At 49.4% G+C, this 14,234-nt stretch overlaps 1 protein-coding gene across 9 annotated transcripts in view; it reads right to left on the bottom strand.

Moving 5' to 3' along the window:
* LOC105463988 (spectrin alpha, non-erythrocytic 1) overlaps positions 1 to 14,234 on the bottom strand; it is an 85,970-nt gene that overhangs the window by 6,870 nt on the left and 64,866 nt on the right. For all 9 annotated transcript variants that reach the window (XM_071078416.1, XM_071078414.1, XM_071078418.1 and 6 more), the window contains 9 exons: positions 11,953 to 12,161; positions 10,033 to 10,153; positions 9,688 to 9,809; positions 8,857 to 8,989; positions 6,540 to 6,638; positions 2,634 to 2,793; positions 1,938 to 2,014; positions 1,126 to 1,335; positions 434 to 730 (listed from right to left, as the gene is read on the bottom strand). In XM_071078416.1, the coding sequence (XP_070934517.1) occupies positions 434 to 730; positions 1,126 to 1,335; positions 1,938 to 2,014; positions 2,634 to 2,793; positions 6,540 to 6,638; positions 8,857 to 8,989; positions 9,688 to 9,809; positions 10,033 to 10,153; positions 11,953 to 12,161 (1,428 nt within the window). The remainder of the gene's footprint in view (positions 1 to 433; positions 731 to 1,125; positions 1,336 to 1,937; positions 2,015 to 2,633; positions 2,794 to 6,539; positions 6,639 to 8,856; positions 8,990 to 9,687; positions 9,810 to 10,032; positions 10,154 to 11,952; positions 12,162 to 14,234) is intronic.

The following is a 14,234-nucleotide window of genomic DNA, read 5'->3' as shown; positions in this document are numbered from 1 at the left end:
GGAAACTTCTGGCTGGGTACAGTGGCTCACACCTGTAATCCCAGCACTTTGGGAGGCCTGGGCAGGAGGACTGCTTGAGGCCAGAAGTTCCAAGACCAGCCTGGGCAACATGGCAACACCCTGTCTACAAAAATTAAAATAATTAGCCAGGCGTGGTGGCATGTGCTTGTAGTCCCAGTTATTTAAGAGGCTCAGGAAAGAGGACCACCTGAGCCTGGGAGGCTGAGGCTACAGGGAGCCATGTTGGCACCACTGCACTGCAGTCTAGGTGATAGAGACCCTGTCTCAAGAAAACAGAAAGAAATGGAAACTTCTGATGAAACCATGCTCCTTCCTCCTGCCCTGTCCTGTCGTTACTCAGTGTGGGCTCTGAGCAGGGCCCAGCAAGGGCTCTGGGAGGCCGAGCAGCTCCTGAGGGCAGCGGGAGGTGTACCTTGATGATCTTCTGTAGGTTCCTCCAGGTCTCCTCCAGGGCCTCCATGGTGAACCAGGTGTAGGGGTTGGAGGCTACACGGAAGCTCTTGATCTGGCGGTCCAGCTCGGCCAGCTGATTGAAGTCGGCCTGGGCAGAGCTGAGGGAGGAGCGGAAGGCGTCGTGGGCCTCACGCAAAGCTTTGATTTCTTCCAAGGAGTTGCAGCGCACAGGGTCTGTTAAGTCCTCCTCTGCATTTTCAAACCAGCTGTTGAAGGCAGAAGCCTTTTTGGCAAAGGTCAGGAAGAGGTCCTCCACCTGGAAGCAGAAGTGACTGAGTTAGCGGAGTCGTCAGGGCTGGACATGCCGACCCAGTGCAGGAGGTGGGGTGCGGGGCGGTTCCTGGGAATCAGAGGCGCACACAGCTCCCCTCTGCTCCTGTCTCCTGCTCCCCCTTCTTCAAGTCTTCACCAGCCTTTTTTCCCCTTCCTACCCTTTGCCCTTGTCTTCAGTCTGTCCTGTGTGCTTCTGAATGTCGATCTCACATGGCCCTCTCATTTGCCTTGGTTTTAACTGACGCCACACCCATGTTCGAAAGCTCTGCACTGAGCTCACAGCTTCCTCACGGGGGAGGGGCAGAGTTGGGCAGACAGAAGGTGGGCTTCCTTCCCTGAGCTGTGGGCCAGCTAAGCTTCACGTGGCCCCATCCTCACCTTGCGGAAGTGACTCTGAGCCTCCAGAAGCTTCTTCTTGCGGGTGGCTGAGTTGGCCAGAAGCTGGCTCCACCTTTTCATGAGGGAGGCGTGCCGGGCCTCGATGGCCTTGGACTGAACATGCTTGGCAGCAAGAAGTTGATCTTTGAGGGCAGTGATGTTGGCAATGCCTTCCTGCTGGAAGGCCTGGAGGCCAGCATCAAAAGTTTCCTGAACAAGGAGTGACAAGCCAATTTGTGGTGACTCCACAAGACTGGAACTAGCTCTTCCTAGGTGCCTCGACTCAGATGGCGCCAGCATGTCCCCCAGATGCCCAAGCCAAACTGTCTGCCTGGACACTGCTGATACTGGGTCACACACGCCCCCTTTCCTGCTCTCCTTCAGCCCGCAGATCACTGCGGCAGCCTTCTCCCACCTCCCTGACCCCAGCCTTCAGCTCTTCTGCCCCAGGGGTCCCTGCCAGCTCTGCCTAGAACACTCGCCCTGCCTCTCTCCCTGACCGTTTTCATTCACCCCTCATGATTTCGCTTAGGAGGGCTTGCCCCTTCAACCCTCGCCTGCTGAGAACTGAGGGAGTGCCCCTGCAGTGCCCATCCCATCAGCACCCAGCAGGCTGCTGCAGAGATGCCTGGTTCTGTGTTTGCTTCCCCAGTTAGTCTGGAAGCTCTCTGAGGACCAGGACAGGATCTTTATCCTGCTGATCCCCAGGGGCTAATAGAAGATAGTTAAATGCGTCAGTGAAAGACGTCCCCAGTCATCTCGCAGGAGATGCTATTTGCATACATTTCAACCAATGAAGGGGCAGGGCAGACCTGTTTGGTGAGGAGCGTCTGCACAGAAGACAGGTCTCGGCCATAGTCATCTGTCTTCAAGCTGTTCTCCTTTTCACCTAGAAAACCAAGTGTGGAAAATATACCACCCTCCTCAGTGGAGTGAGATGGATTACAAAAGAAAAAAGCCAAAACCCAGACAAACCATTTTTTGTGTACACATAAATTCCAATATTCCTAACTGCAGCCTCAGAACCCACATTAGCGGGCCCCTCCCTGCACCCAGGCCTGGCCGCCATCTGTGCCATGAGGAGCTCCTTGTAGCCTGTTCTCTAGTTCACTTGCTATTATTACAACCCAGGACTACCGAGGACACGGGGACCCCGATATCAGGACCCAGTTTCCCCTCACCCAGGAGCTGGGTGGTGCCCGACCAGGGCAGCTAGTGGTGCCTTTGCTGTGCCCACTCTGTTCATGTCATGACGTCACATTATGCCATCTCTGCTTGCAGCAGCATTTACAGGCTTTTATTAACCCTGGTGCCAGCCCAGTTCCGGCAGCTCTGGCCTCAGGACACTGTCTCCTCCTAGCTGGCAGTCAGTGGTCTACCCTGGTAGTAGGTTCTCTGCCATGCCCACAATTGATCAGTTTCTTCTCTGAAGAAGAAAACCAATGACATGGAAGGAGACAAAGAGCAGCTCTGGGAAGGCTCTTCTGGGCCTTTCCGACAGTGCTCACCGATCCAGGACTCCACCACGTCTGCCTTCCAGTTGAACTGAAGGAAGGCCGAGTTCTCATCCAGCTTCGCCTTCCTCTGGGCTGCAGCTTTCTCCAGGTCTGACACTTTCCCATTCAGGCCCTTCATCTTTGAAGATATGTTCTCCTCATGGTGATTGTTCTAGGCCATGGAGAGAGGCACACACTGGTCAGCCTCACCTGCTGTGGTTACCTGACTATGCCCTCCCTGGAAAGGCTCTAAACTTCTATAAAATGGGCCACTTGCTCCCCTGTCCACTGCTGGGTAAACAATGATAGGTGAGGCTTTTGTAAGAGCAACACAGTCAAAGGCTTCAGATGAATACACTGTACTGGCAATTCTACTTTTAGGAATTCTTTTTTTGTTTTTTGACACGGAGTTTCACTCTGTCGCCCAGGCTGGAGTGCAGTGACGTGATCTCAGCTCACTGCAACCTCCACCTCCCGGGTTCAAGAGATTCTCCTGCCTCAGCCTCCCGAGTAGCTGGGACTACGGGAGACCACCACCATGCCCAGCTAATTTTTTATTTTTAGTAGAGATGGGGTTTCACCATGTTGGCCAGGCTGGTCTCGAACTCCTGACCTCAGGTGATCTGCCCACCTCGGCCTCCCAAAGTGCTGGGATTACAGGTGTGAGCCACAGTGCCCGGCCAGTCCTAGGAATTAATTCTAAAGAAATATGGGCCAGGCACAGTGGCTAACACCTGTAATCCTAGCACTCTGGGAGGCTGAGGTACGCCAATCACTTGAGGCCAGGAGTTCAAGACCAGCCTGGCCAATATGGTGAAACCCTGTCTCTTCTAAAAAATACAAAAAAAAAAAAAAAAAGAAAAAAAGAAAAAAAGGCAGATATGGTGGCGCGCATCTGTAATTCCAGCGACCCAGGAGGCTGAGGGATAAGAACTGCTTGAACCTGGGAGGCGGAGACTGCAGTGAGCTGAGACTGTGCCACTGCACCCAGCCTGGGCAACAGAGCAAGACTGTTTCAAAAAAAAAAAAAAAAAGGAATGGGCTGAAATTTGAAGTTACAATGATATATTCACTAGTATTATTTTTGATAGAAAAAAATTGAATATTATCACTTAAAATACTACACATATAGGCCGGGCGCGGTGGCTCAAGCCTGTAATCCCAGCACTTTGGGAGGCCGAGACGGGCGGATCACGAGGTCAGGAGATCGAGACCATCCTGGCTAACACGGTGAAACCCCGTCTCTACTTAAAAAAAATACAAAAAACTAGCCGGGCGAGGTGGCGGACGCCTGTAGTCCCAGCTACTCGGGAGGCTGAGGCAGGAGAATGGCATGAACCTGGGGGGCGGAGCTTGCAGTGAGCCGAGATCAGGCCACTGCACTCCAGCCTGGGTGACAGAGCGAGACTCCATCTCAAAAAAAAAAAAAAAAAAAAAAACTACACATATAGGGCTGGGTGCAGTGGCTCACTCCTGTAATCTCAGCACGAGGCGAGAGAATCGCTTGAGCCCAGGAGTTGGAGACCAGCCTGGGCAACACAGTGAGACCCAGTCTAAAAAAAAAAAAAAAAAAAAAGAAAGAAAAGAAAAGAAGCCAGGTGTGGTGGCACCCACCTGTGGTCCCAGCTAACTAGGGAGGCTCAGGTGGGAGAACTGCTGAAACCTGGGAGGCAGAGGCTGCAATGAGCCACGATCACGTCATTACACTCCAGCCTGGGTGACAAGAGTGAGACTCCATCTCAAATAATAAAAATAAAAAAATTGGTTGGGTGCGGTAGCTCACACCTGTAATCCCAGCACTTTGAGAGGCCGAGGCAGGCGGATTATGAGGTCAGGAGTCCGAGACCTGCCTAACCAACATGGTGAAACTCTGTCCCTAATAAAAATACAAAAATTAGCCGGGAGTGGTGGTGGGCGCCTGTAACCCCAGCTACTCAGGAGGCTGAGGCAGGAGAGTCACTTGAACCCAGGAGATGGCGGTGGCAGTGAGGCAAGATTGCGCCAGTGCACTCCAGCCTGGGCGACAGAGCGAGACTCTGTCTAAAATAAATAAATAAATAAAATTAAAATAAATAAAATTTAAAAAAAATACATAAAATTAAAAAAAAAACAACATACTACAAGTCACATTAAATTTAAAGAGAAATTCTTTAACACCTGTGAAAAGGGGAAAAAGAAAAAGAAAAAAGAATTGAAAGAGAAATTCAAGGAGGAAACAGGCTGTTGCTGAGGACAAAGCAGCTGGCTCGCTGGCCGGGCACAGTGACTCACGCCTGTAATCCCAGCACTTTGGGAGGCCAAGGCGGACAGATCACCTGAGGTCGGGAGTTTGAGACCAGCCTGACCAACATGGAGAAACCCCGTCTTTACTAAAAATACAAAATTAGCTGGGCGTGGTGGCACATGCCTGTAATCCCAGCTACTAGGGAGGCGGAGGCCGGAGAATCGCTTGAACCTGGGAGGCGGAGGTTGTGGTGAGCCAAGATCGCGCCACTGCACTCTAGCCTGGGCAACAAGAGTGAAACTCTGTCTCAAAAAAAAAAAAAAAAAAAAAAGCAGCCGACTCATTGCTAGAAGGCCGAAGGACACTCACACCGGTGATCTCCTGGCTTGAAGAACTGGGAATGTTGTCTGGGTGTGTGTTGGGGGGTTAAGTGCGCAGGAAACACGTCTACATCTACACATGTATCTGAAATTAGTTTCGTGCATCTGAAATTAGTTTCGTGCTAGTTTATTTGCAGATCAGAGCAAGGAAAAAAAGCTCTCCAGTGAAATGGATTTTAGCTACATTGTTGCTGCCTATGGATCAAACCCTAGTGTCAAGGCCATGACTGCTGAGTGCAACCTCTGTGATGAGAAATCCTTCTCATGATGTGTGTGTCACAGGAGACCAAAGCTGTTAAAACCTCTGTCCTTGGCCCGATTTGGTGGCTCATGCCTGTAATCCCAGCACTTTGGGAGGCCAAGGCGGGTGGATCATAAGGTCAGGAGATCGAGACCATCCTGGGTAACATGGTGAAACCCCATCTCTACTAAAAACACACAAAAAATTAGTGGGGCGTGGTGGCGGGCGCCTGTAGTCCCAGCTACTTGGGAGGCTGAGGCAGGAGAATGGCGTGAACCCGGGAGGCGGAGCTTGCAGTGAGCCGAGATCGTGCCCCTGCACTCCAGCCTGGGCTACTCAGCAAGACTCTGTCTCAAAAAAAAAAACAAAACACCTCTGTCCTAAGGCACTCCAGGTGCGCCACTGCACCTGAGTGACTGCTGGTAAATTCCAGACCCATGGATGCACAGCCTTCAGTCTAGAGCTTCCATGTGGGAAGGATGTGGCTTCACTGTTGCTGGGAAAGCACCAAGTCCTTTTATTTTGTTTTCTCCCAAAAGGGCTGCGAATGAAGTAGATTCATTTCTAAAATGCCCTGTACAGGCTCCAGGTTTTTGATAATTAATGGAGTGATATGATCCTATTAAATGGGAATCTCTGGGGCTGTTTGATCTAGTTGGTAGCTCTATACCTGTGGAGAGAAAAGGTCTGGCAGGTAAGACACAAAGATCTAATGTGTAGTCTCTGGGTGGGGTTTTATGGGTAATTTTTATTTTATGCTTTGCTTATTTGCATTTTCTACTGTCCCTATAAAGAGATTGTACTGCTTGAGAAATAAACTAAGAGCAGCATTTGGGAGTGCCAGTGTCTCTGTTGCTTAACGCAGAAAAAATAAGCACTGCAGAATAACTTTACTGGCTTTAAAAAGGGGGAAACATCCAACTTGTCACGAAACACAGGAATGGAATTGCTACTGGTTTCCACGCAGACCTTGGTTTGAACATCCCAGGAAGTGAACTTTGGGGAACCTCTGTGGTACCAACATGTGGGTATCCCAGTGGGTGATGGAGGTCTTACCGATGGGCTGGACTCACCTTCTTAATGAGGTCTTGTCCATTGGTGCAGACGTCATTCACGCGATCTTTGTGGACGGTGAAGTCTGTCTCAAAAGCTTCATGTTTCTTCAGTAAGCCCTGGAGTAGAAGCAGCCAAGGCCCACTATTGAGAGCCTGCTATGTGTTATGGGCTAGGCCCCAGGGACAGAGAGTGACAAAACCGCTATGGTCCCTGTCAATGCACACATTACAGGCTAGCTGGGGAAGAGGACAATAAAGAGGAATATTAATAAAAAGAGAATCATAAAAGGAAGGAAAACACGAGGCAGTGAGAGTAACCAGCGGTGTTGGGACAGGCCTTGGCAGGGACAGTCTTTGGACCTTTGGGAAGGGTCAAACCCTTTGTTATCCATCAACAGTGTCTTATGGTCTCTCCCCCAAGAGGACGACAAGAATGACACAAACCAAGCTGAAGATACACACCCAAACAAAAATGACACATTTTTAAGGTTTAACTTGAACACATCTCAGAAAAGGCCTTCCAAGTCATGTCTTTTTCTTTTCGAGACAGAGTCTTGCTCTGTTGCCCAGGCTGGAGTGCAGCGGTGTGATCTCGGCTCACTGCAACCTCTGCCTCCCAGGTTCAAGTGATTCTCCTGCCTCAGGCACCCAAGTAGCTGGGATTATAGGCATGCACTACCACCCCCAGCTAATTTTCATATTTTTTAGTACAGATGGGGTTTCACCATGTTGGCCAGGTTGGTCTCCAACTCCTGACCTCAGGTGATCTGCCCGCCTCAGCCTCCCAAAGCGCTGGGATTACAGGCATGAGCCACCATGCCCGGCCCCATGTCTTTTCTTCAGTACAGTTTAAGCACTGCAGACAATGCCTTTTTCGTTGCTTCCAGGGAACTCAACTATGCAGAGGATGGGAAATGACTGACCATCTAAATTCTACCTGAATCACCCTGACCAGCGGAGGATGCTTCCTACGGTGAGGAAGGTGGCTCAGAGCTAACTCGATTCCTGGGAGTGCATACTCCTGCTTCCACATCTGGGGACAGGAATTTAGACATATCTGACCATGATGTTTTGCAGCATCTCCTTTCCAGAGGCGAATCTGTCCATCTATGCCTCTGGGCTGTCTTGGGACTTGCTTTGGCCAGAAGGCAGTGAGGATGATGTGTGAGGCTGCAGACACCCTGCAGCTCCTGCCTTTGCCTGTCTGAGTGCTGCTGAAAGAGGCTGGTCTAGCCAGCTGGAGGACAACAGGCCACGTGGAGGGGAACAGAGATGTCCAGGCTGGGTGACACTCAGGCTCAGCTGCCAGTGTGTGACTGATCTCTCAGCCCAGCCACGCTCTGCCTGAATGCAGGAGCATGAGGGACCTCCAGTGACAGCTGCAGATGCTACTGATCCACAGATCCATGGGAAATGGATAATAAGATAATGAATAAGATCTGTGGATCTTATTCTTAAAAATAAGAAATGGGTGTTGCTTTCAACCACTACATTTAGGCAGGTTGTTATGTAGCAACAGTTAACCAATTTAGGGAGTATGTGACGGGCTGAACTCTGTCCCCCTCAAGAGATGATGAAGTCCTAACTTCTGGTACCCATGAATGTGGAAAGGGGATCATTGCAAACATACTCTGCAAAGGTAAGATGAAGTCATTAGGGTGGACCCTCATCCAATACACCTGATATCCTTACAACAGCACACAGAAATGTGAATAGACACACAGAGTGATGCCAAGTGAAGACACACACAGAGGGAAGATGGCCATGTGAAGACAGGCAGAGACTACAGTGATGATGCCACATGCCAAGGGCACCTGGTGCCAACAAAAACTGGAAGAGGCAAGGAAGGATCCTCCCCTACAGGTTTGGAGAACATGGTCCTGCATCTTGATTTCAGACTTCTGGCCTCCAGAACTGAGAAGCAATAAACCTCTGTTGTCCTCAGCCACTCTGTGCCACTCCATCTGTGCCACTCCGTCTGTGGTACTCCGTCGGTGGTACTCCGTCTATGGAACTCCATCTGTGGTACTCTGCCTGTGGTACTTATTTATGGAGGCCCCAGGAAACTAAAACAAAGACCCAAGCCCACCACTGCCTGGCGAATGACAGGGCCCGGGAACCGAGACTGATAAAGCCACACCAATTGTGTCTACTGAAGGGCAATGTCCCCTAGTGTGAGATCTTGAAGGTTAAAACCAACTACTGAGGCCTTGGCTGCTGGCCCTGTGTGCTCTCCTATTAAGAGCAGGGCCCTTTAACAAACCAACAGGGAAATGATGACCAGCAGGCAGTTGCCAAGAGAGACAGCAGGTGACACCTTTGGTTTCTGTCTCACCTGGATGGCGGCAAGAGTGTCTCCATAATCTTCACTGGCCACCAGGGTCATTTTCTCATTGATCCAGGCTTCCTCCTCTTCCACATTGGCTACAAACTGCTGATATTCCAAGGACTCTTCAAGCCGCTGACCCCTAAATTACAGCAGACAGGAAGAAAATCAGCCATAATCTCCTCCAGCTTTGATTGTGATAGTTAACATATGCTTAAAAACATTCATAAAAGCCAGGCGCAGTGCCTCAGGCCTGTAATCCCAGTACTTTGGGAGGCCGAGGCGGGCGGATCATGAGGTCAGGAGACCGAGACCATCCTGGCTAACACGGTGAAACCCCGTCTCTACTAAAAATACAAAAAAATTAGCCGGGCGTGGTGGAGGGCACCTGTAGTCCCAGCTACTCGGGAGGCTGAGGCAGGACAATGATGTGAACCCGGGAGGCGGAGCCTGCAGTGAGCCGAGATTGCACCACTGCACTCCAGCCTGGGCGACGGAGAGAGACTCCGTCTCAACCAAAAAAAAAAAAAATTCACAAAAAAAGTGGGCCCTCACAATCAGTCCGTCCACGGAACACCATAAATCACCCACTCCGTGATTCCAGACTCTCATGTCTTCATTTCTGGAGAATCATGTGTGATTCTGGACTCCAGATTAACAGAATGAGACCACCTTAGCATGGCCTGTGGGAGGTGGCTCTGGAGCAAACCGACTATGGCACATGTGAGGCCAAAGGTCCAGGAGATGGTAGGAGGGCCCAGTGGACCCCACAGCTCAGAGTCTGCCCTTGGGTACTGGCCTTCCACTTGTTCCCGGGAGCTCCTGCCTCTGACTACTCACCGGGCAGATGCCAGCTGCTTCAACTCTTTCCAGTGCTCCACAAACTGCGCCAGCCGCTGCTGGATCTCCTCTTTCCCGATGGTGTTATCATCGGACAGCTTCTTGCCAGTGTCCAGGACACCCTGACAGGTAAGGACGATGAGGTTAACAGCAGGTAGCTCTGCTGGTGCCTCTGTCTTGAAGCTCCCAGGAAAAGTCCTCAACATCAAATTTGGGACTTCTCCAGGTTTGGACTGAGGGGTCATGAACACTTTAGGGACCTCAGTGAAATAAGCGCAAGGGGTTTGTCTGTCCCCTAGGGCCCACTCAAACACCTCTGCCCTCTTGGCAGAAGGCGGCCCCTACCTGAATAGCTGGCTCATGCGCGGCCAGTTCTGCCTCCAGCCGCTTGTGCTTTTTCCTCAGGTTCTGCACGCCGGTGAGGTCCCGGCCGTAGTCCTCAGAGCCCACCAGCAGCTTCTTCTCCCTGAATGAGAGACGGGGAACGGCACAGTCGGTCTCTGCACCTCCCTGCTTTCAAGTGGGGACATCAGGTCAACTGTGGACCTCACAGACATCTACTAATCTTTCTGGGAAAATCCTTGCCAGTTTTCTGGAAAACAAAAGCCTCTACTTGCCCAGTGAGTAGTGACCGAGAACCTCTGTCCATCTATGCATCTATGAGCCCTGCTGTGTGTCCAGATTCTAGAGGGTTGGGGATGCACTGGAGGATGGGAGGCACCACTGGTGCTGCCCTGAGGAGCCCTATCAAATTATATCAATATATATCAATCATGTATACTAAATATGTATCAATATGTCTGTAAATATATGAAGATATTTATTTATATATATACATACATAAACCCATATATATTTTTTGAAACAGAGTCTCATTCTGTTGCTCAGGGTACACTGCAATGGCATGATCTCTGCTCACTGCAACCTCCGCCTACCTGGTTTGAGTGATCCTCCCACCTCAGCCTCCTGAGTAGCTGGGACCACGGGTGTGCGCCACTATGCCTGGCTAATTTTTTCTATTTTTGGTAGATACGAGTTTTCACCATGTTGCCCACGCTGGTCTCAAACTCTTGGACTCAAGCGATCTTCCCACCTTGGCCTCCCAAAGTGTTGGGATTATAGGTGTGAGCCACCACGCCCAGCTATATAACATACATATTTTTTGAGACAAAGTCTTGCTCTGTCTCCCAGGATGGAGGGCAGTGGCATGATCTCGGCTCACTGAAACCTCCACTTCCCGGGTTCAAGTCATTCTCCTGCCTCAGCCTCCTGAGTAGCTGGGATTACAGGCCTGCACCACCATGCCTGGCTAATTTTTGTATTTTTATTTTTTATTTTTTTGAGACGGAGTCTTGCTCTGGAGTACAGTGGTGCAATCTCAGCTCACTGCAACCTCCGCTTCCCCGGATCAAGTGATTCTCCTGCCTCAGCCTCCCAAGTAGCTGGGACCACAGGCGCCCGCCACCACACCTGGCTAATTTTTGTATATTTAGTAGAGATGGGGTTTCACCATGTTGGCCAGGCTTGTCTTGAACTTCTGACCTCAAGTGATCTGCCCGCCTCGGCCTCCCAAAGCGCTGTGATCACAAGCGTGAGCCACTGTGCCTGGCCAGAAATGCCTTTTAAGAACAAAATCCTCTCTCTTAATTCCTTACTTCCTTAAAGCCTTCTGACCAGGAGCAGTGGCTCATGCCTATGATCACAGCACTTTGGGAGGCCGAGGTGGGTGGATCACTTAAGGTCAGGGGAGGTCAGTTTAAGACCAGCCTGGCCAACATGGTGAAACGCTGTCTCTACTAAAAATACAAAAATTAGTCAGGCATGGTGGCACTCTAGCCTGGCGACAGAGCGAGACTCCGTCTCAAAAAACAAAAGATGTTTGTTGACATGCTACGTCAACTGGAATCAGTAGACTGACATTTTGGGGGGTAGATAGAGAATAAGAAAAAAAGCAGCTCCTTCCTTGGAGAAGTGATCTTCTCCAGGAGGTCAGACACAAACTCACTAACTTTCACGGGAATCTAAAGGGCAGGGTCTAGACAGGGCCTATGTAACCAGCGTGGATCACCACCACCGCCAATCATCATCACTGTAAACTCGGAAAGCAGAAAACAGAGGCATCCCAGGAGTGAGTGGCCAAGCTGGGATCCTAGTCCAGCAGGGTTTCCAGCCTCACCACTACAGCCAGGAGATAGAAACCTTCTGCCTCAACAGTCAGCCTGTGGTTTCTGCTGCCCACTATTACAGGCCACTGAGAACACGTACTTGATCCAGGACTCCTCGTCATCCATGTCCCGGAAGAACTGGTGCAGGCGATGGGATTCATTCAGCTTGGCTCGCCGGGAGGCCGCCATGCTCTTGATCTTCTGGAAGCGCCCGTTGATGGTGTCCCTCTTGTCTTTTACTTGGGAGGTGTCAAAGGCACTGCTGGTCATCAGGCTGTCTGCCTGGCTGTTCAGGTCCTTCAGGCGATCCTGGGGCAGAGGACATAAGAGGGTCAGAAACTGGGTCTCTTACAACTATCTGCTTGAACCTAAGAACTCAGGAATTCCTTACTGAGATGTGGAGTGTTGATATTCTCAAAGTATGTTATGTGGACCTCTGGCATTTTATGAACTCAAACTATTTTCATAACATTATAAGACATTATTTGCCTTTTTTACTGTGTGGACATTTGCACTGATAGTACAAAAGCAATGGAGAAGGAGGGGACATGCTGGTGCTTTAGCTCAAATCAAGGCAGTGGCAAATTACTAGCAGAAGTGGATTCTTCACTGCCACCCACTCACAGTAAAAAAAAAAAAAATTGCTTTTTCACTTAAGAATGTACTTAAGGCAGTGAAAGTTAATTTTACTGAGTAGGCATTCTTTTGTACTTGAAAGACCAACCAACAGACAAACTATGGTCATTCAGACTTGGTATCTCACAGATACCTGGCCCAAAACAAATAAAGTGAGCCTGTCACTTCAAGTAATACTGACAGTTTGTTACTAATGATAAAATTCAAACTTCTATGAGAAAGTTAGAATTTTAGAAAACTTAAACATCCACCATCAGAAGCCTGATGGCTTCCTAATATGTGAAGATTTTTCTGATGAAATTGGTGGTATTAACAGCAATGTTTTGATATCATATAATCACATATGTCAAAATATAGAACCAACAGGCATAATATTGCTCAGTGAAGCAATATTTACCAAATGAGCCATGCATGATGTTACAAAATCATGCATAGGTAAGAGCTACATTCAAAGCCCAAGATGGACCAGTGGGTTTTAATATAAGCCAGTATAAAAAATTTACTGACAAGGTTTGAGGGGCCACTTTGCAACTCAAAAAAAGTTTTTTTTGAGACACTTTTTTTTTCTTGCTGTCATCCAGGAGTGCGGTGGTGTGATCATGATTCACTGCAGCCTTGACCTCCTGCCTGGGCTCAAGTGAACCTCCTGTCTCAGCCTCCAAACAACTGGGACTATAGGTGCGTGCCCCAACGTCTGGTTAATTTTTGTGGGTTTTTTTTTTTTTTTTGAGACGTAGTCTCACTCTGTCACCCAGGCTGGAGTGCAGTTACATGATCTCAGCGGTTCAAGCAATTCTCCTGCCTCAGCCTCCCGAGTAGCTGGGATTTACAAGCACACGCTGCCACATCTGGCTAATTTTTTATATTTTAGTAGAAACGGGGTTTCACTGTGTTGCCCAGGCTGGTCTCAAACTCCTGAGCTCAGGCAATCCGCCCACCTTGGCCTCCCAAAGTGCTAGGATTACAGGCATGACCCACCACACCCAGCCTAATTTTTGTATTTTTTTGTACAGAGTCTTATCATGTTGCCCAGGCTGGTCTTGAACTCCTGGGCTCACATGATCTGCCTGCCTCAGCCTCCCAAAGTGCTGGGATTACAGGTGTGAGCCACTGTGCCTGACCACAGCCAAGCTTTAAGAAACTACAACTTTGGTATAGTATCAAAGAAAATTATTCACACTTATCCATATCAAAATATTCCTGTCTTTTCTATCTACCTATCTGTTCAAAGCTGAATTTTCATCCACTACAAAACACGACAACCTAAATTCAGCATTTTATTTATTTATTTTTTTAGAGATGGAGTATTACTCTGCTGCCGAGGCTGGAGTGCCGTGGCTCACTGCAACCTCTGCCTCCTGGGCTCAAGCGATTATCCTGCCTCAGCTGCCCGAGTACCTGGGATTACAGGCACCCGCCACCACGCCTGGCTAATTTTTGTATTTTTAGTAGAGATGGGGTTTCACCACGTTGGCCGGGGTGGTCTCGAACTCCTCACCTCCGGTGATCCGCATGTCTGGGCCTCCCAAACTGCTGGGATTACAGCCGTAAGCCACCGCGCCAGGCCTTAAAATTTAACTTTTAATAATGGTGAATACTGACAGATAAAACCTACATAATAAAAATCTCTTAAGAGCCTCAGTAACTGTCAAGTGTATAATGATCCTGAGGCCACAACCTTTGAGAATGGCTGCTTTAAGTGAAAGAAGTCACTCTCTTTTCTCAAACATGCTAGTTTTCCTTAGG

The sequence above is a fragment of the Macaca nemestrina genome, chromosome 14 (genome assembly GCF_043159975.1).
Source record: "Macaca nemestrina isolate mMacNem1 chromosome 14, mMacNem.hap1, whole genome shotgun sequence".
NCBI lineage: Eukaryota > Metazoa > Chordata > Mammalia > Primates > Cercopithecidae > Macaca > Macaca nemestrina.
This window is presented reverse-complemented; position numbering and strand designations above follow the sequence as displayed.